At 56.8% G+C, this 19,784-nt stretch overlaps 2 protein-coding genes across 2 annotated transcripts; one reads left to right on the forward strand and one right to left on the reverse strand.

Annotated features, from left to right (window-relative positions):
* Positions 1–1,939: 1,939 nt before the first annotated feature.
* COX6B1 (cytochrome c oxidase subunit 6B1) lies at positions 1,940–5,423 on the reverse strand. The gene is made up of 4 exons (XM_082782105.1): positions 5,268–5,423; positions 3,908–4,015; positions 3,704–3,804; positions 1,940–2,130 (listed from the first exon to the last, which is right to left on the reverse strand). The coding sequence occupies exons 2-4, from the start codon at positions 4,011–4,013 to the stop codon at positions 2,077–2,079; spliced, it is 261 nt and encodes an 86-aa protein (XP_082638231.1). The 5' UTR covers positions 4,014–4,015; positions 5,268–5,423; the 3' UTR covers positions 1,940–2,076.
* LOC309889338 (uncharacterized protein) lies at positions 4,487–18,679 on the forward strand (the record flags this gene model as incomplete). Its single annotated transcript, XM_082782112.1, has 10 exons — positions 4,487–4,499; positions 5,271–5,418; positions 7,210–7,355; positions 8,600–8,671; positions 9,157–9,312; positions 10,760–10,854; positions 12,948–13,118; positions 14,504–14,636; positions 17,331–17,476; positions 18,659–18,679. The coding sequence occupies 10 exons, from the start codon at positions 4,487–4,489 to the stop codon at positions 18,677–18,679; spliced, it is 1,101 nt and encodes a 366-aa protein (XP_082638238.1).
* Positions 18,680–19,784: the final 1,105 nt, after the last annotated feature.

Below are 19,784 nucleotides of genomic sequence, written 5' to 3' on the forward strand. Positions count from 1 at the left end.
GAGGGGATGGGGGACCACCAGGTGGAGGAACCATGAAAGAATGAGAAATCATGAAAGGATGAGTAGATGGATGGAGAAAACCATGGAAGGTTGAGTGGATGGATGGAGAAACCATGTAAGGATGAGTGGATGGATGGAGAAACCATCTGAGATCACGAAATCACGTGAAAAAATTAAAGATGCGTGAAAAAGTAGAAGATGGGATGAAGAAATCACCAAAAATAGCTAGAGAAAAGGATGAAAAGGTGGATGGAGAAGCCATCGAAGGACAGATCGATGGAAAAAAATAGTGAAAAGGGATGGAAAGATGGAAAAAAATATATCAAAGGGGAATGGATGGATGGGGAAAACATCTGAGATCACGGAATCGCGTGAAAAATTAAAGATGCGTGAAAAAGTAGAAGATGGGATGAAGAAATCACCGAAAATAGTTAGAGAAAAGGATGAAAAGGTGGATGGAGAAGCCATCGAAGGACAGATCGATGGAAAAAAATACTGAAAAGGGATGGAAAGATGGAAAAAAAAAATATTGAAGGGGAATGGATGGATGGAGAAACCAAAGGGTAAAGAGAAAAATGGATGGATGGAGAAAATGTTGAAGATGGGTGAAGGAACGATTGATGATGGATCGAAGGATGGAGAAACCATTGATGATTGATTGAAGGATGATGGATGGATGAAGAAACCATTGATGAGGGATTGAAGGATGGAGAAATCGTTGATGATTGATTGAGGGATGGAGAAACTATTGATGATTGATTGAAGGATGGGTGGTGGAACTATTGATGATGGATGGAAAAACCATTGATGATGGATCGAAGGATGGAGAAACTATTGATGATGGATTGAAGGATGATGGATGGGTGGTGGAACTATTGATGATGGATGGAGAAACCGTTGATGATGGATGGAAGAATGATGGATGGGTGGTCAAATTATTGATGATGGATGGAGAAACCATTGATTATGGATTGAAGGATGGAGAAACTGTTGATGATTGATTGAAAGATGATGGATGGGTGGTCAAACTATTGATGATTGATGAAAAAAACATTGATGATTGATTGAAGGATGGAGAAACCATTGATGATGGATTGAAAGATGATGGATGGGTGGTCAAACTATTGATGATGGATGGAAAAACCATTGATGATGGATGGAAGGATGGAGAAACCATTGATTATGGATTGAGGGATGGAGAAACTATTGATGATGGATTGAAAGATGATGGGTGGTCAAACTATTGATGATTGATGAAAAAACCATTAATGATTGATGAAAAAACCATTAATGATTGATTGAGGGATGGAGAAACCATTGATGATGGATTGAAAGATGATGGATGGGTGGTCAAACTATTGATGATGGATGGAAAAACCATTGATGATGGATTGAAGGATGGAGAAACCATTGATTATGGATTGAGGGATGGAGAAACTATTGATGATTGATTGAAGGATGATGGATGGATGGAGAAACCATTGATGATGGATGAAAAAAACATTGATGATGGATGGATGGAAGGGCGGTTGGGTGGAGAAACCATCGATGACGGGTGGACGGGTGGAGAAACCACTGCTGGAGGTGTCCTGACCCCGTGTCCCCCCCCCCTCCAGGAGCCCTCCTGGGAGCGCTGCCGCTGCGTGGCCTGGGCTTGACGCCGCTTCTCCCCGGGGTCCTGCCCCCGAACCTGCCCCTGGGTCTCCAACCCCCCCCGCTCGGTCCCCTGGTCCCGTAACGCCCTTGGGGGGGGGGACACCTCGAGGACCCTCGGGTGACCGAGCAAGGGGTCGTCCCCCCCTCCCCGAATTAAATTTGGTTAATTAATAAAATTTCGACGTCGACCGCTCTCGCCCCGTTTTCTCCGTCCCCGCGTCCCCACCACCAGAACCTGGCGGAGCAAAAAAAAAAAAATTCAATAAAACACCCCCAAAACGGGCCAGTTCAACCCTTTTATTGTCAACCGCCCCCGTGACGGCGGCGTCCCCGCCCCGGTGACATCCGTGTCACCTCCTTGGTGGCCGCGGTGGTGGCCCCGGACCCAACCCCCCTCCCCGTGCCCCGGGTTGGAGGAGCTCAGATCTTGCCGGGGAAGGTCCCCTCCTCGCGGTACTCGTCCCACGTTGTCACCTGCGGGGACACGGTGGCCTTGTGGGGACACCCGGGGGGACGTGGTGGCCCCACAAAGGGACGTGGTGGCCCCACGGGGACGCCGGGGTGGACACGAGGACCTCGTGCCCGTGGGGGATGCCACGGGGGGGTCCTGGAGGTGTTGAGGGCTTGGGGACACCACGGGGAGGTTGGGGGGGACCTGAGGGGTGTGGGGACACCATGGGGCCACCATGAGGGGCATGGTGGCCACCATGAGGGCCACAGGGCCATGGGGCCACCCCGGGACACCCAAGGACCATCTGAGGGACGTGAGGGCCACCATGGGACACCCAAGGGCCACAGGGCCACCATGGGACACCCAAGGGCCATGGGGCCACCTTGGGTCACCCAAGGGACACAGGGCCACCAAGAAACACCCAAGGGCCACGGGGCCACCGCAGGACACCCAAGGGCCACCTGGGAGACGTGAGGCCACTATGGGACACCCAAAGGCCACGAGGCCACCCCGGGACACCCAAGGGCCACAAGGCCACCCTGGGACACCCAAGGGTCACCTAGGGGACGTGATGCCACGACGGGACACCCAAGGGCCACCTGGGAGATGTGAGGCCACCATGGGACACCCAAGGACCACAAGGCCACCATGGGACACCCAAAGCCATCAGGGCCACCCTGGGCCACCCAAGGGCCATGGGGCCACCCTGGGACACCCAAGGGCCACCTGGGAGACATGAGGCCACCACGGGACACCCAAGGGCTACAAGGCCACCATGGGACACCCAAGGGCCACAAGGCCACCCTGGGACACCCAAGGGCCACCTAGGGGACATGAGGCCACTATGGGACACCCAAGGGCCACAGGGCCACCACAGGACACCCAAAGGCATTGAGGCCACCATGGGACACCCAATGGCCACGAGGCCACCATGGGACACCCAAGGGCCACCTAGGGGACATGAAACCACTATAGGCCACCCAAGGGCCACAGGGCCACCATGGGCCACGGGGCCACCATGGGACACCCAAGGGCTACAAGGCCACCTGGGGACACCCAAGGGCCACAAGGCCACCTGGGGACACCCAAGGGCCACCTGGGTGATGTGAGGCCACCCCGGGACACCCAATGGCCACAAGGCCACCCTGGGACACCCAAGGGCCACCTGGGAGACATGAGGCCACCATGGGGCACCCAAGGGCTACGAGGCCACCATGGGACACCCAAGGGCCACCTGGGGGATGTGAGGCCACCCTGGGCCACCCAAGGGCTACAAGGCCACCATGGGACACCCAAAGCCATCAGGGCCACCCTGGGCCACCCAAGGGCCACCTGGGAGACGTGAGGCCACCATGGGGCACCCAAGGGCCACGAGGCCACCTTGGGTCACCCAAAGGACACAGGGCCACCATGGGACACCCAAGGGCCACAAGGCCACCCCGGGTCACCTAGGGGACATGAGGCCACCATGGGACACCCAAAGCCATCAGGGCCACCCCGGGTCACCCAAGGGCCACCGGGAGGACCCGAGGCCCACGAGGCCACCCAGGGGCCACCCTAGGGTGCCACGTCACTGGGGGGGGAGGGGCCACTCACCCAGGAGGTGGGGCAGATGGACTTGTAGACGCGGTAGTACCACTGGCAGGGGGTGGCGTCCGCCCCCTTGGCCGCCATCGCCTTCTCGCAGCGGTGGAAATCTGGGGGTCAGGGGGATAAAAGGGGGACACGGGTGTCACCGGGGAGGGGACACGGGGGTCCCAAGGGTGGGGGAGGGGTCAGAGGGGTGGGGGAGGGGCGTACCCAGGTAGTTCTGCCAGCAGTTCTTGGTCTGGTTCTGGTTGGGGAAGCGGCTGTCGAAGGGCGCCGTCTTGTAGCGCTCCAGCTTGGCCCGGATGTCCTCCGCCATGGCTAATTAATTAGTTAATTAGCTAATTAATTAATTAATTAGTTAATCAATTAACTAATTAGTTGTGTTAATTAGTGGTTCGTTTATGGGGGGGGAAGGAGGGGAATGGGGAGGTTTGGGGATGTCGACAGCGGCCCCAATTGGGTCCCAGGAAGAGGTGGTTGGATGTTGTTCCCAGTAAGGCACTGGGAGCTCTCCCAGTAAGGCACTGGGAGCCCTCCCAGTGCTCCCAGTAAGGCCCAGTGATCCCTCCCAGTAAGGACCTGCAAGTCCTCTTAGTAAGGCCCAGTAAGGCCCACTGATCCCTCCCAGTGCTCCCAGTAAGGCCCTGCAAACCCTCCCTGGGCTCCCAGTAAAGCCCAGCTATCCTTCCCAGGGCTCCCAATAAGGCCCTGCGAGCCCTCCCAGTAAAGCCCAGTAAGGCCCAGTGACCCCTCCCAGTAAGGCCCTGCAAGTCCTCTTAATAAGGCCCAATGATCACTCCCAGTAAGGCCCTATGAGCCCTCCCAGTTGCCCCAGTGCTCCCAGTAAAGCCCAGCTGTCCTTCCCGGGGCTCCCAGTAAGGCCCAGCAAGCCCCAAGTGCTCCCAGTAAGGTTCTGTCATCACTCCAGTATACCCAGTAAGGCTCAGCAATGCGCCCAGTACTCACACTGAAGCTCAAAGATCCCTCCCAGTCCTCCCAGTACAGCCCAGTCACCACCCCCATACACCCAATGCTCCCAGTAAGGCCCAGTAACCCCTCCCAGCGCTCCCAGTAAGGCCCAGTGACCCTTCCCATCTCTCCCAGTAAGTCCCAAAGATCTCTCCCAGAGCTCCCAGTAAAGCCCAGTGATGTCTCCCAGTTACCCCGCTGCTCCTAGTAAGGCCCAGTGACCCCTCCCAGCGCTCCCAGTAAGGCCCAGTAACCCCTCCCAGCGCTCCCAGTAAGGCCCAGTGACCCCTCCCAGCGCTCCCAGTAAGCCCCAGAGATCTCTCCCAGCGCTCCCAGTAAAGCCCAGTGATGCCTCCCAGTTACCCCGATGCCCCCAGTAAAGCCCAGAAACCCCTCCCAGTGCTCCCAGTAACCACCCCAGTCCACCCAGTGTTCCCAGTAAACCCTACAAACCTCTCCCAGTAATGCCCAGCGTCTCCCCCAGTGCCTCCAGTAAAACCCAGCCCCCCCAGTGCCCTCCCAGTGCTCCCAGTAGACCCCCAGTGCTCTCCCAGTAGCTCCCAGTATCTCCCAGTCGCTCCCAGTTCCCCCCCCCCCGCACCAGCCGCCGCCGTTCCCGTCAAAGTGACTTTCACCGCCGCCGCTGCCCTCACGCCGGAACCACCGAGACGCGACAGGAAGCGTAGTGCGCCGCCGGAAGTAGCGGCAGCGGCTCAGCTCACAGAAGGGGAGGAGCCGTCGAGACGCGGAGGGTAGAGCGGCCCTCGCCGAGGGCGGGGCGGGAGCGGGGAGGACTGCGGGCGGGAGGGAAAATGGCGGCGGGGAGGCCGCGGCGCTCCCCAAATCGCCTCAAAACGCCCCAAAACGGCTCCGAAATGTCCCAAAACACGCTCAGAAGCCCTCGTAGCACCCCCAAATAGCCTGAATGTTCACCAAATCCCTCACAGCGTCCCCAAGTTTTCCTTAAATACATCAAATTGGCCCCAATTTGTGCCTTTCTCCCACACAGGTCCCTAAATAAAACATCCCAAATCCCCATTTTTGTCCCCAAACATCCCCAGACCCCCCTAAATGCCCCATGAATGTCCCCATACGACCCCTAAATGCCCCATCCCTTTATCCCTCGCTCCAAATCCTCCCCACTTGCCCCTAAATATCACTCCCAAAATGTTCGTTTCTGTCCCCAAATTTCCCCTCAGGCCACCAAACGCCACGTCCCTGACCCTAAATACCCCCCAAAATCTCACATTTGTGTCTCTAAATCCCCCCCAGAACCTCTGGGCTCTCTCTCTGATCCTAAATACCCCCTAGATGTCCCCGGATCCCCCAAATATCCCATTTTTGTCCTCAAAACCAGTTCAAGACCCTAAAAACCCACTTCCCATACATAAATCCACACAGCTCCCCCTCAAATACACTCTTTTTACCTCTAAATAACCCCACAAATCCTAAATATCTCATTTTTGTCCTCAATTATACTTCAAAACCCCCAAAGCCCTGTTCCTATATACAAATCCACACAGCTTCCACGTCAAATGTGCCATTTTTACCTCAAAATAACCCCTTAAATTCTCCAAATTATTAATATCTATCTCCAAAATACCCCCAGGATCTCCAAATGCCCCAAACCTGTCCCTAAATATTCGCAGGATCCCCTAAATGCTCTCAGGACCCCCTCCAAATGCTCCATCCCTGTTTTCAGCCATACTCTGGACCCCACAAAATGCCCCATTCCTGTCCCCAAATCCCCCCAACACCCCCCAAATGTCCCATCCCTTTCCCCAAATACCCTCCAGGACCCCAAATCACCCATTCTCACCCCGAAATCCCCCCCCCAAATCCCCCACATTCTCCATCCCTTTCCCAAATCCCCTCCATGACCCCAAATCCCTCCCAAACATCCCCAAATGCCCTATCTGTTTCTCCAAATAGCCTCCATGACCCCAAATCCCCCATTCCTGCCCCCAAATCCCCCCAAAACACCCTGATATCCTTCATCCTTTTCCCTCAATACCCTCCAGCACTCCAAATTCCCCTATTTCTGCCCCCAAATCCCCCCCAAACACCCCCATATCCTCCACACCTTTCCCCAAATCCTCTCCATGACCCCAAATCCTTCATTCTTGTCCCAAATCCCCCCCCAAATACCCCCATATTTTCCACCCCTTTCCCCAAATACCCTCCAGGACCCCAAATCCACCATTCTGGACCCCAAATCCCCCCCAACCTCCCGAAATGCCCCATCCCTTTCCCCAAATACCCCACAGGACTGCCAAATCCCCCATTCCTGTCCCAAATCCCCCATTCTTGCCCCCAAATCCCCCTCAAACACCCTAATATTCTTCATCCATTTCCCCAGTTCCCCTCCATGACCCCAAATCCGTCATTCCTGTCCCCAAATCCCCCATTCTTTCCCCCAAATCCCCCCCAAACACCCTAATATTCTTCATCCCTTTCCCCAGTTCCCCTCCATGACCCCAAATCCGTCATTCCTGTCCCCAAATCCCCCATTCCTGCCCCTAAACCCCACGCCCCTATTCCAGGGGTCGCCCCTGGGGGGCGCTTTTAGGACACGGCCGGGCGCTAGGACCCAGCGAGATCCCGGCCCTGCGCGGTTACTTCCGCCCGGCGCTGCTTCGGGAGCGGTGGTGCGCATGCGCCCTGCCCGAAACTGGGCGGGGTCTAGCGGGTGACGCACGGCGACTTCCGGCAGCGGGAGAGAGCGCGCGGCGCGTGAGGCCCCGCGTGGAGCAGCGGCGGGATGAGGCCGGGTGCGGACTGGGAGCACTGGGAGGGACTGGGAGGCACTGGAAGGCACTGGGAAGGACTGGGAGGCACTGGGAAGGACTGGGAAGGGACTGGGAGAGGCTGAGGAGCACTGGGAGGGGACTGGGAGGGGCTGAGGGGCACTGGGAAGGGACTGGGAGGGTAACGGAGGGGAACTGGGGGGAACTGGGAGGAACTGGGAGGTAACTGGGGGGACTGGGAGACACTGGGAAGGGATTGGGAGGCACTGGGAGAGGCTGAGGGGGACTGGGATGGGACTGGGAGGGTAACTGGGGGTGACTGGGGGGGACTGGGAGACACTGGGGGGGACTGGGAGACACTGGGGGGGACTGGGAGGGCAACTGGGGGGGACTGGGAGGGAACTGGGGGGACTGGGAGACACTGGGAGAGGGTGGGGGGAACTGGGATGTAACTGGGGGGGAGTGGGAGGCACTGGGAGAGGCTGGGGGGAACTGGGATGGGGCTGGGGGGAACTGGGAGGTGACTGGGGGGTGCTGGGAAGGGACTGGGAGGGTAACTGGGGGTAATTGGGAGGGACTGGGGGGGACTGGGAGACACTGGGAAGGGATGGGGAGTGGCTGAGGGGCACTGGGATGGGACTCAGAGGGTAACTGGGAAGCACTGGGAGGGGCTGGGATGTAACTGGGGGGGGACTGGGAGGCACTGGGAGAGGCTGGGGAGAACTGGGATGGGACTGGGAGGGTAACTGGGAAGCATTGGGAAGGACTGGGATGTAACTGGGGGGGACTGGGAGGCACTGGGAAGGGACTGGAGGGGCACTGAGGGGAGCTGGGAGAGACTCGGAAGGGACTGGGAGGTAACTGGGAAGGGACTGGGGGGGACTGGGAAGGATCGGAGGGACGGGGGGCAACTGGGTGTGGACTGGGAGGTAACTGGGTAGTAACTGGGAAGGCACTGGGGGTAACTGGAAGGGAACTGGGAGGGATTGGGGAGGTAACTGGGAGGGACTGGGGAGAACTGGAGTGGAACTGGGAGGGATTGGGGGCAACTGGGAAGGCCTGGGGTTTAACTGGTGTGGAACTGGGCAGACTGGGGCACTGCTGGGCTTGCTGGGAGGGAACTGGGAGCCCCCTCGGGCCATCCCAGTGCTCCCAGTTTGCCCAGTAACACTTCTTTCTCCCACAGGTTTCAGCCCCCGGGGGGGGCGCGGAGGCTTCGGGGACCGGGGGGGTCGTGGGGGCTTCCGGGGGGGGCGAGGTGAGTGCCCCCCGTCCCAGTTCCCCTCCCAGTGCTCCCAGTATGCCCAGTTCCCTTCCCAGTACCCTCATATCCCCTCCCAGTAAGCCTAGATCCTTTCCCAGTGCAGCCAGTCTCCCATCCCAGTGCTCCCAGTAAGCTCAGTTCCGTTCCCAGTGCTCCCAGTTCCCCTCCTAGCCCCCTATCCCCTCTCCCAGTGCTCCCAGTTCCCTTCTCAGCCCCTTATTTCCTCTCCCACTGCTCCCAGTTCCCTTCCCAGCCCCCCATCCCCTCTCCCAGTGCTCCCAGTTCCCTTCCCAGCCGCACCATCTCTCCTCCCAGTGCTCCCAGTTCCCTTCCCAGCCCCTTATCCCTCCTCCCAGTGCTCCCAGTTCCCTCCCCAGCCCCCCCAATCCCTCTCCCAGTGCTCCCAGTTCCCTCCCCAGCCCCTTATCCCCCCTCCCAGTGCTCCCAGTTCCCCCCAGTGCCCACTCCTCTTCCCACAGGTGGCGGTTTCAAGTCCCCCGGGGGGGGCCGCGGCGGCGGTTTCGGGGGCCGAGGACGAGGAGGCCCCGGCCGAGGGGGCCGGGGGGGGGGACGCGGAGGCCGGGGGGGCTTCAAGGGGGGCAAGAAGGTGACGGTGGAGCCCCATCGGCACGAAGGTATGGGGGGGGGCGATATATGGGGTCTGGGGGGCGATATATGGGGATTTGGGGGTGATATATGGGGCTGGGGGGCAGTATGTGGGGTTTTGGGGGTGGTATGTGGGGTTTTGGGGCGATATATGGGGCTGGGGGGCAGTATATGGGGTTTTGGGGGCGATATGTGGGGTTTTGGGGGCAATATGTGGGGGTTTGGGGGGCGATATGTGGGATTTGGGGGGTGATATGTGGGGGCTGGGGGACAGTATGGGATTTGGGGGCGATATATAGGGGCTGGGGGACGATATGTGGGGTTTGGGGGGGATATATAGGGGCTGGGGGGCAATATATAAGGGCGGGGGGCGGTATATGGGGGCTGGGGGGCGATATATGTGGTTTTGGTGGTGATATGTGGGGGCTGGGGGGCGATATATGGGGTTTTGGGGGCAATATATAGGGGCTGGGGGTTGATATATGGGATCTGGGGGGCGATATATGGGATCTGGGGAGCGGTATGTGGCATTTGGGGGCGATATATAGGGGCGGGGGGGCAATATATGGGTTTTGGGGGCGATATATGGGATCTGGGGAGCAGTATGTGGGGTTTTGGGGGCGATATATGGGGGCTGGGGGCGCTATATGGAGGCTAGAGAGCTGTATGTGGGATTTGGGGGGTGATATATAGGGGCTAGGGAGCGATATATGGGGTTTGGGGGGCGATATATGAGGCAGGGGTGCAGTATGTGGGATTTGGGGGTGATATATAGGGTCAGGGGGTGATATATGGGATTTGGGTGGCGATATATGGGGGCTGGGGGGCAGTATGAGATTTGTGGGGTGATATATGGGATTTGGGGGGCAATATTTAGGGGCTGGGGAGCAATATGTGGGGTTTTGGGGTGTGATATATGAGGCAGGGGTGCGATATGTGGGATTTGGGGACGATATATAGGGGCGGGGGGGTACGTGGGGTTTGGGGGGCGATATATGGGGTTTGGGGGCAATACATGAGGCAGGGGTGCGATATGTGGGATTTGGGGGCGATATGTGGGGTTTGGAGGGCGATATATGGGGTTTTGGGGGTGATATATGGGGTTTGGGGTGCGATATATGAGGCAGGGGTGCAATATGTGGGATTTGGGGGCGATATATGGGGTCCGGGGGGCGATATATGGGGGCTAGGGAGCTGTATGTGGGATTTGGGGGGCGATACGGGGTTTTGGGGGCGATATATGAGGCAGGGGTGCGATATGTAGGATTTGGGGGCGATATATGGGGCTGGGGGGCGATATATAGGATCAGGGGCCGATATATGAGACTACAGGGAGCATATGGGGCAGTTTGGGGATTTTGGGGGCAATTTGGGGGCGTTATGGGGCACTTGGGGGTCCGGGGGGGCACTTGGGGGTCTGGGGGGGCATTTGGGGGTCCCATGGGGCAGATCCCCAAAATTTGCCCCCCCCCCCAGGGGTATTTATCTGCCGGGGGAAGGAGGACGCGCTGGTCACCCGCAACATGGTGCCGGGGGAGTCGGTGTACGGCGAGAAGAGGATCTCGGTCGAGGTGGGGCACTGGGAGGGACTGGGAGATACTGGGAGGGACTGGGAGGGTGCTGGGGGGAAGTGGGAGGGGGTTAGGGGGAGTTGGAAGAGGGTAGGGGGAACTGGGAGGGCACTGGGGGGAACTGGGAGGGGGTTGGGGGGAACTGGGAGGGGACTGGGAGGCACTGGGAAGCCCTTGAGGCAACTGGGAGAGTCCTGAGGGTAAACTGGGGTCAACTGGGAGGCTCCTTGGGTCAAGTGAAGTCAACTGGGCGGCCTCTTGGGTCAACTGGGAGGCCCCCTTGGGCAACTGGAGTCAACTGGGACAGCTCTGGGGTCAACTGGGAGACCTCGTTTGGTCCCGTTGGTCAACTGGGAGGCCCCTTTGGTCAACTGGGAGGCCCCGTTTGGTCCCTTTGGTCAACTGGGAGGCCCCGTTTGGTCCCGTTGGTCAACTGGGAGGCCCCATTGGTCAACTGGGAAGCCCCGTTGGGTCCCGTTGGGTAACTTTGGTCAACTGGGGTCAACTGGGAGGCCCCGCTGGTCAACTGGGGTCAACTGGGAAGCCCCGTTGGGTAACTTTGGTCAACTGGGAGGCCCCGTTGGTCAACTGGGAGGCCCTTCTGGGTAACTGGGGTCAACTGGGAGGCCCTGTTGGTCAACTGGGAGGCCCCATTGGGTAACTGGGGTCAATGGGAAGGATCCTTGTGTCAACTGGGAGGTTGCTTTGGTCAACTGGGAGGCCCCATTGGGTAACTGGGATCAACTGGGAGGCCCTGTTGGTCAACTGGTGTCAACTGGGAGGCCCTTTTGGGTAACTTTGGTCAACTGGGAGGCTCTTTTGGTCAACTGGGGTAAACTGGGAGGCCCTGTTGGTCAACTGGGGTAAACTGGGAGCCCCTTTTGGGTAACTGGGGTCAACTGGGAGACCCCGTTGGTCAACTGGGAGACCCCGTTGGTTAACTTTGGTCAACTGCGAGACCCCGTTGGTTAACTGGTGTCAACTGGGAGGCCCTTTTGGGTAACTGGTGTCAACTGGGAGGCCCCGTTGGGTAACTGGGGTCAACTGGGAGGCCCCGTTGGTCAACTGGTGTCAACTGGGAGACCCCGTTGGGCCCCTCTGGTCAACTGGAAGACCCCGTTGGGTAACTTTGGTCAACTGGAAGACCCCATTGGGTAACTTTAGTCAACTGGGAGACCCCGTTGGGTAACTTTGGTCAACTGAGAGGCCCCATTGGTCAACTGGGGTAAACTGGGAGCCCCTTTTGGGTAACTGGGGTCAACTGGGAGACCCCGTTGGGCAACTGGGAGACCCCGTTGGGTCGCTTTGGTCAACTGGGAGGTCTCTTTGGTCAACTGGGAGGCCCCGTTGAGTCGCTTTGGTCAACTGGGAGGCTCCTTTGGTCAACTGGAAGACCCCGTTGGGTCCCTTTGGTCAACTGGAAGACCCCGTTGGGTAACTGGAGTCAACTGGGAGGCCCTTTTGGGTAACTGTGGTCAACTGGGAGGCCCTGTTGGTCAACTGTGGTCAACTGGGAGGCCCCGTTGGTCAACTGGGAGGTCGCTTTGGTCAACTGGGAGGCCCCGTTGATCAACTGGGGTCAACTGGGAGGCCCTGTTGGTCAACTGGGGTAAACTGGGAGTCACTTTTGGGTAACTGGGGTCAACTGGGAGGCCCCGTTGGTCAACTGGGAGACCCCGTTGGGTCGCTTTGGTCAACTGGGAGGCCCCATTGGTCAACTGGGAGGTCGCTTTGGTCAACTGGGAGGCCCCGTTGATCAACTGGGGTCAACTGGGAGGCCCTGTTGGTCAACTGGGGTAAACTGGGAGTCACTTTTGGGTAACTGGGGTCAACTGGGAGGCCCTGTTGGTCAACTGGGAGACCCCGTTGGGTCGCTTTGGTCAACTGGGAGGCCCCGTTGGTCAACTGGGAGGCCCCGTTGAGTCGCTTTGGTCAACTGGGAGGCTCCTTTGGTCAACTGGGAGGCCCCGTTGGGTAACTTTGGTCAACTGGAAGACCCCGTTGGGTAACTGGAGTCAACTGGGAGGCCCTTTTGGGTAACTGGGGTGAACTGGGCACCCCGTTGGGCACCCCTGACCGGCGCGCGTCCCCAGGACGGTGACACCAAGGTGGAGTACCGCGCCTGGAACCCGTTCCGCTCCAAACTGGCCGCCGCCATCCTCGGGGGCATCGACCAGATCCACATCCGCCCGGGGACCAAAGTCCTCTACCTGGGCGCCGCCTCGGGGACAACGGTGTCCCACGTCTCCGACATCGTGGGGCCGGTGAGGGGACGGGTTTTTGGGGGACGCGGGGGCATTTTGGGGGACGCGGGGGGTTTTGGGGGGCGAGGGGATGTCGCGGAGGGGGGTGATTTGGGGGGTATTTTTAGAGGGTTTTGGGGTCCGGGGATGTGGGTATGGGATATCGTGGAGGTGGCACTTTTGGGGACATTGTTATAGGGTTTTGGGTCAAGGGGAGATGAAAATGGTACTTTTGGGGACATTATTTTAGGATTTGGGGTCAAGGGGATATGGTGGTGGCAGTTTTGGGGACGTTTTTGTAGGATTTGGGGTCAAAGGGACATGGAGGTGGCACTTTTGGGGACATAGTTATAGGGTTTTGGGTCAAGGGGAGATGAAAATGGCACTTTTGGGGACATTATTTTAAGATTTGGGGTCAAGGGGACATGGAGGTGGCACTTTTGGGGACATTGTTCTAGGGTTTTGGGTCAAGGGGAGATGAAAATGGTACTTTTGGGGACATTATTTTAGGATTTGGGGTCAAGGGGATATGGAAGTGGCACTTCTGGGGACGTTTTTGTAGGATTTGGGGTCAAGGGGACACGGAGGTGGCACTTTTGGGGACATAGTTATAGGGTTTGGGGTCAAGGGGAGATGGAGGTGGCACTTTTGGGGACATTATTTTAAGATTTGGGATCAAGGGGACGTGGAGGTGGCGCTTTTGGGGACATTATTTTAGGATTTGGGATCAAGGGGATATGGGTTGGGAATATCATGGAGGTGGCACCTTTGGGGACATCGTTATAGGGTTTTGGGTCAAGGGGACATGAAGGTGACATTTTTGGGGACATTATTATAGGATTTGGGGTCAAGGGGATATGGTGGTGGCAGTTTTGGGGATGTTTTTGTAGGATTTGGGGTCAAAGGGACATGGAGGTGGCACTTTTGGGGACATAGTTATAGGGTTTTGGGTCAAGGGGAGATGAAAATGGTACTTTTGGGGACATTATTTTAAGATTTGAGGTCAAGGGGATGTGGAGGTGGCATTTTTGGGGACATTATTTTAGGATTTGGGGTCAAGGGGATATGGGTTGGGGGTATCGTGGAGGTGGCAATTTTGGGGACATCATTATAGGGTTTGGGGTCAAGGGGACATGGAGGTGGCCCTTTTGGGGACATTGTTGTAGGATTTGGGGTCAAGGGGAGATGGAGGTGGCACTTTTTGGGACATTGTTGTAGGATTTCGGTCAAAGGGGTATGGAGACGGCATTTTTTTGGACGCGATTATCGGGTTTTTGGTCAAGGGAACGTCCCCAGTGCTGTCCCCAACTTTTGGGGACCCCATGGACATCTCCAACCTCGGGGGACCCCAAAAACTGTCCCCGGGGGAAGGTGGGTGACCCCACAAAAAATGTCCCCGTCCCCAGGAGGGCCTGGTCTACGCCGTGGAGTTCTCGCATCGTTCGGGGCGCGACCTCATCAACGTGGCCAAGAAACGCACCAACGTCATCCCCGTCATCGAGGACGCCCGGCACCCCCATAAATACCGCATGCTGATAGGTGAGACCCCGTTTTTGGGGGATCCCAAAAGAAGTTTTGGGGTCTCGGGGGGGTTTGGGAGAAGATTCGGGGGGGTTTTGTAGGGTTTTGGGGTGTTTTGGAGGTACGGGAGAAGGTCTGGTGGTCCTTCAAGGTGTTTGGGAGGTTGTTTTGGGAGCATTTGGGGTTTTTGGGGTGTTTTGGGGCACCCTGAAGAGGTGTTTTGGGGTCCCAGGAGATATAGGATGGGTTTTTGGGGTGTCTTGTTGAAGTGGGATGGGTTTTGGGGACATCTGAGGGCAACTGGAAGAGTTTTTTGGGGTTAATTTGGGCGTTGAGAAGGTGTGAGGTGGGTCCTGGGGAGTTTTGGGGTGTCTTTGGGAAGATTTTAGGGAGTCCTACGGAAGACCTTGGGGTCCTGGGGAAGAATTTGGGGTCTCAGGGGAGTTGGGAGAAGATTCGGGGGGATTTTGTAGGGTTTTGGGGTGTTTTGGAGGTACGGGAGAAGGTCTGGAGGTCCCTCAAGGTGTTTGGGAGGTGGTTTTGGGAGCATTTGGGGTTTTTGGGGTGTTTTGGGGGGTCCTGAAGAGGTGTTTTGGGGTCTTGGGACATATAGGATGGAATTTAGGGTGTCTTGATTGGGGTGGGATGGATTTTGGGGACATCTGAGGGCATTTGGAAGAGTTTTTGGGGTTAATTTGGGCGTTGAGAAGGTGTGAGTTGGGTCCTGGGGAGTTTTGGGGTGTCTTTGGGAAGAATTTGGGGTCCTTTGGATGAATTTGGGGTTCTGGGGAAGAATTTGGGGTCTCAGGAGGGTTTAGGAGAAGATTTGGGGGGATTTGGTAGGGTTTTGGGGTGTTTTGGAGGTATTGGAGAAGGTCTGGAGGTTCCCTCAAGGTGTTTGGGAGGTGGTTTGGGGAGCATTTGGGGTTTTTGGGGTGTTTTGGGGGATCCTGAAGAGGTGTTTTGGGGTCCCAGGAGATATAGGATGGGTTTTTGGGGTGTCTTGATGAGGTGGGGTGGACTTTGGGGACATCTGAGGGCAACTGGAAGAGTGTTTTGGGGTTAATTTGGGCGTTGAGAAGGTGTGAGGTGGGTCCTGAGGAGTTTTGGGGTATCTTTGGGAAGAATTTGGGGTCCTAAGGGTGAATTTGGGGTTCTGGGGAAGAATTTGGGGTCTCAGGAGGGTTTAGGAGAAGATTTGGGTGGATTTTGTAGGGTTTTGGGGTGTTTTGGAGGTGTGGGAGAAGGTCTGGAGGCTCCTTCAAGGTGTTTGGGAGGTGGTTTGGGGAGCATTTGGGGTTTTTGGGGTGTTTTGGGGGGTCCTGAAGAGGTGTTTTGGGGTCTTGGGTCATATAGGATGGAATTTAGGGTGTCTTGATTGGGGTGGGGTGGATTTTGGGGACATTTGAGGGCATTTGGAAGAGTTTTTTGGGGATGTTCTGGGCGTTGAGAAGGTGTGAGGTGGGTCCTGGGGAGTTTTGGGGTGTCTTTGGGAAGAATTTGGGGTCCTAAGGATGAATTTGGGGTTCTGGGGAAGAATTTGGGGTCTCAGGAGGGTTTAGGAGAAGATTTGGGGGGATTTTGTAGGGTTTTGGGGTGTTTTGGAGGTACGGGAGAAGGTCTGGAGGCTCCTTCAAGGTGTTTGGGAGGTGGTTCTGGGAGCATTTGGGGTTTTTGGGGGGTCCTGAAGAGGTGTTTTGGGGTCTTGGGACATATAGGATGGAATTTAGGGTGTCTTGATTGGGGTGGATTTTGGGGACATTTGAGAGCATTTGGAAGAGTTTTTTGGGGTTAATTTGGGCGTTGAGAAGGTGTGAGGTGGGTCCTGGGGAGTTTTTGGGTGTCTGTGGGAATAATTTGGGGTCCTAAGGATGAATTTGGGGTGTCTTAAGGGAGAATTTGGAGTCCTAGGGAAGAATTTAGGGTCTCAAGAGGGTTTAGGATAAAATTTGGGTGGATTTTGTAGGGTTTCGGACGTGTGGGAGAAGGTCTGGAGGTCCCTCAAGGTGTTTGGGAGGTGGTTTTGGGAGCATTTGGGGTTTTTGGGGTGTTTTGGGGGGTCCTGAAGAGGTGTTTTGGGGTCTTGGGACATATAGGATGGAATTTAGGGTGTCTTGATTGGGGTGGGGTGGATTTTGGGGACATTTGAGGGCATTTGGAAGAGTTTTTTGGGGATGTTCTGGGCGTTGAGAAGGTGTGAGGTGGGTCCTGGGGAGTTTTGGGGTGTCTTTGGGAAGAATTTGGGGTCCTAAGGGTGAATTTGGGGTTCTGGGGAAGAATTTGGGGTCTCAGGAGGGTTTAGGAGAAGATTTGGGGGGATTTTGTAGGGTTTTGGGGTGTTTTGGAGGTACGGGAGAAGGTCTGGAGGTCCCTCAAGGTGTTTGGGAGGTGGTTTTGGGGAGGTTTTGGGGTGTTTTGGGGGGTTCTGAAGAGGTGTTTTGGGGTCTTGAGTCATATAGGATGGATTTTGGGGTGTCTTAGTGGGGTTGGATGTTTTGGGGTCACCAGGAGAAGCTCTTGTCCCTTTTGGGGTGCTCTTCGTTGGCCATGGCCAAGAATCGTGACCATTTTGGGTCATTTTTTTGCGTTCCTGGCGGATTTGGGGTCATTTTTTGGGTTATTCCCGTGGAATTTGAGAACTTTTTAGGGTCCCGAGGATCTCGGGGACCCTTTTGGGGTTGGGCTTTGGGGTCATTTTTGGGGTTTCCCCAGGGATGGTGGACGTCATCTTCGCCGACGTGGCGCAGCCCGACCAGTCGCGCATCGTCGCGCTCAACGCCCACAACTTCCTGCGCAACGGCGGCCACTTCGTCATCTCCATCAAGGTAACGGGCACCAGTATAGACCAGTATGGACCAGTAAGGGGCGCTGGGAGTTGGGTTGCCTCGGACGGGTCGCTGGGGGGCACTGGGAGCCAGGAATGGGCTACTGGGAGCTCAGGATGGGTTACTGGGAGGTCAGGATGGGTTACTGGGAGGTACTGGGAGCCCGGGATGGGTTACTGGGAGACAGGGACAGGCAACTGGGAGCCACTGGGAGCCACTGGGAGCCTGGGACAGGTTACTGGGAGCGTGGGACAGGTTACTGGGAACAACTGGGAGCCAGGAATGGGTCACTGGGAGCTACTGGGAGCCCAGGATGGGTCACTGGGAGCCCGGGATGGGTTACTGGGAGCAACTGGGAGCCACTGGGAGCCAGGGACAGGCAACTGGGAGCCACTGGGAGCCAGGTACAGGTTACTGGGACCACTGGGAGCCCTGCTGGGGCAAATCCCCCCTCCCACCCCATTTCCCCCCCCCTTTCTCCCCAAATCCCCCCCTTCCACCCCATTTTTCCCCCCTTAATGGGGTCGAGCAGGGTCTTGACCCCCCCCAAAATTTTTTGGGGACCCCCCCTTTAAATTTTAGACCCCCCCATAATATTTTTGGGACCCCCCCCATATTTTTTGCCCCCCCTTTTCCCCTCTTTTTCCCCCTTTTACCCCCATTTTTCCCCAAATCCCCCCCTTCCACCCCATTTTTCCCCCCTTAATGGGGTCAAGTAGGGTCTTGACCCCCCCAAAATTTTTTTGGGAGCCCCCCCAAATATTTTTTTGACCCCCCCCCATTTTTTAGCCCCCCCGACCTCCCCTTAACACCCTATTTTCCCCCCCTTTCCCCCCATTTTTCCCCAAATCCCCCCCTTCCACCCCATTATTCCCCCCTTAGTGGGGTCTTGACCCCCCCAAAAACTTTTTGGGACCCCCCCCAAATATTTTGGGCCCCCCCAAAATTTTTTTTGCCCCCCCCTTTTCCCCCATTTTTCCCCCTTTCCCCCCATTTTTCCCCAAATCCCCCCCTTCCACCCCATTTTTCCCCCCCTTAACGGGGTCGGGCGGGGTCTTGACCCCCCCCAAAATCTTTTAGGGACCCCCCCCTTTAATTTTGGGCCCCCCCTCATTTTTTAGCCCCCCCAAACCCCCCATAACACCCTATTTTCCCCACCTTTTCCCCTTTTTTTTCCCCAAATCCCCCCCTTCCACCCCATTTTTCCCCCCTTAGTGGGGTCAGGCGGGGTCTTGACCCCCCCCAAAATTTTTTGGGGACTCCCCCCTTAAATTTCGGGCCCCCCCCAAATTTTTTTTGCCCCCCTTCTCCATTTTTCCCCCCCTTTTCCCCCATTTTTCCCCCTTTTACCCCCATTTTCCCCAAATCCCCCCCTTCCACCCCATTTTTCCCCCCTTAATGGGGTCGAGCAGGGTCTTGACCCCCCCCAAAATTTTTTGGGGACCCCCCCCTTAAATTTTGGACCCCCCCATAATATTTTTGGCCCCCCCCTCCATACTTTTTGCCCCCCTTCTCCGTTTTTACCCCCCTTTTTCCCCTCCTTTTTCCCCAAATCCCCCCCTTCCACCCCATTTTCCCCCCCTTAACGGGGTCGGGCGGGGTCTTGACCCACCCCAAATTTTTTGGGGACCCCCCCCTATTATTTTGTGCCCCCTCCCATATTTTTTACCCCCTCTTCTCCATTTTTCCCCCCCATTTCCCCCCCTTTGTCCCCATATCCCCCCTTCTTCCCCCAAATCCCCCCTTCCACCCCATTTTCCCCCCTTAATGGGGTCGAGCAGGGTCTTGACCCCCCCCAAAATTTTTTGGGGACCCCCCCCTTAAATTTTGGACCCCCCCCTTAAATTTTGGACCCCCCCATAATATTTTTGGGCCCCCCCTTCTCAATTTTTCCCCCCCTTTTCCCTCCTTTTTCCCCCCTTTCCCCCCCATTTTTCCCCAAATCCCCCCCTTCCACCCCATTTTCCCCCCCTTAACGGGGTCGGGCGGGGTCTTGACCCCCCCCAAAATTTTTTGGGGACCCCCCCCTATTATTTTGTGCCCCCTCCCATATTTTTTACCCCCTCTTCTCCATTTTTCCCCCCCATTTCCCCCCCCTTTGTCCCATATCCCCCCTTCTTCCCCCAAATCCCCCCCTTCCACCCCATTTTTCCCCCCTTAATGGGGTCGGGCGGGGTCTTGACCCCCCCCAAAATTTTTTGGGGACCCCCCCCTTAGATTTTGGGCCCCCCCCCATTTTTTAGCCCCCCCAATCCCCCCTTAACACCCTTTTTTCCCCCTTTTACCCCCATTTTCCCCAAATCCCCCCCTTCCACCCCATTTTTCCCCCTTAATGGGGTCG

The sequence above is a fragment of the Aythya marila genome, assembly GCF_965140915.1.
Source record: "Aythya marila genome assembly, chromosome: 36".
NCBI lineage: Eukaryota > Metazoa > Chordata > Aves > Anseriformes > Anatidae > Aythya > Aythya marila.

Coding starts and splice junctions, on each gene's coding strand:
- COX6B1 (XM_082782105.1), bottom strand. CDS start 4,013: ATGGCGGAGGACATCCGGGCCAAGCTGGAGCGCTACAAGACGGCGCCC. Junction 3,805..3,907: donor CTGCTGGCAGAACTACCTGG/GTACGCCCCTCC, acceptor CCTGACCCCCAG/ATTTCCACCGCTGCGAGAAG. Junction 2,131..3,703: donor CCATCTGCCCCACCTCCTGG/GTGAGTGGCCCC, acceptor GTGTCCCCGCAG/GTGACAACGTGGGACGAGTA.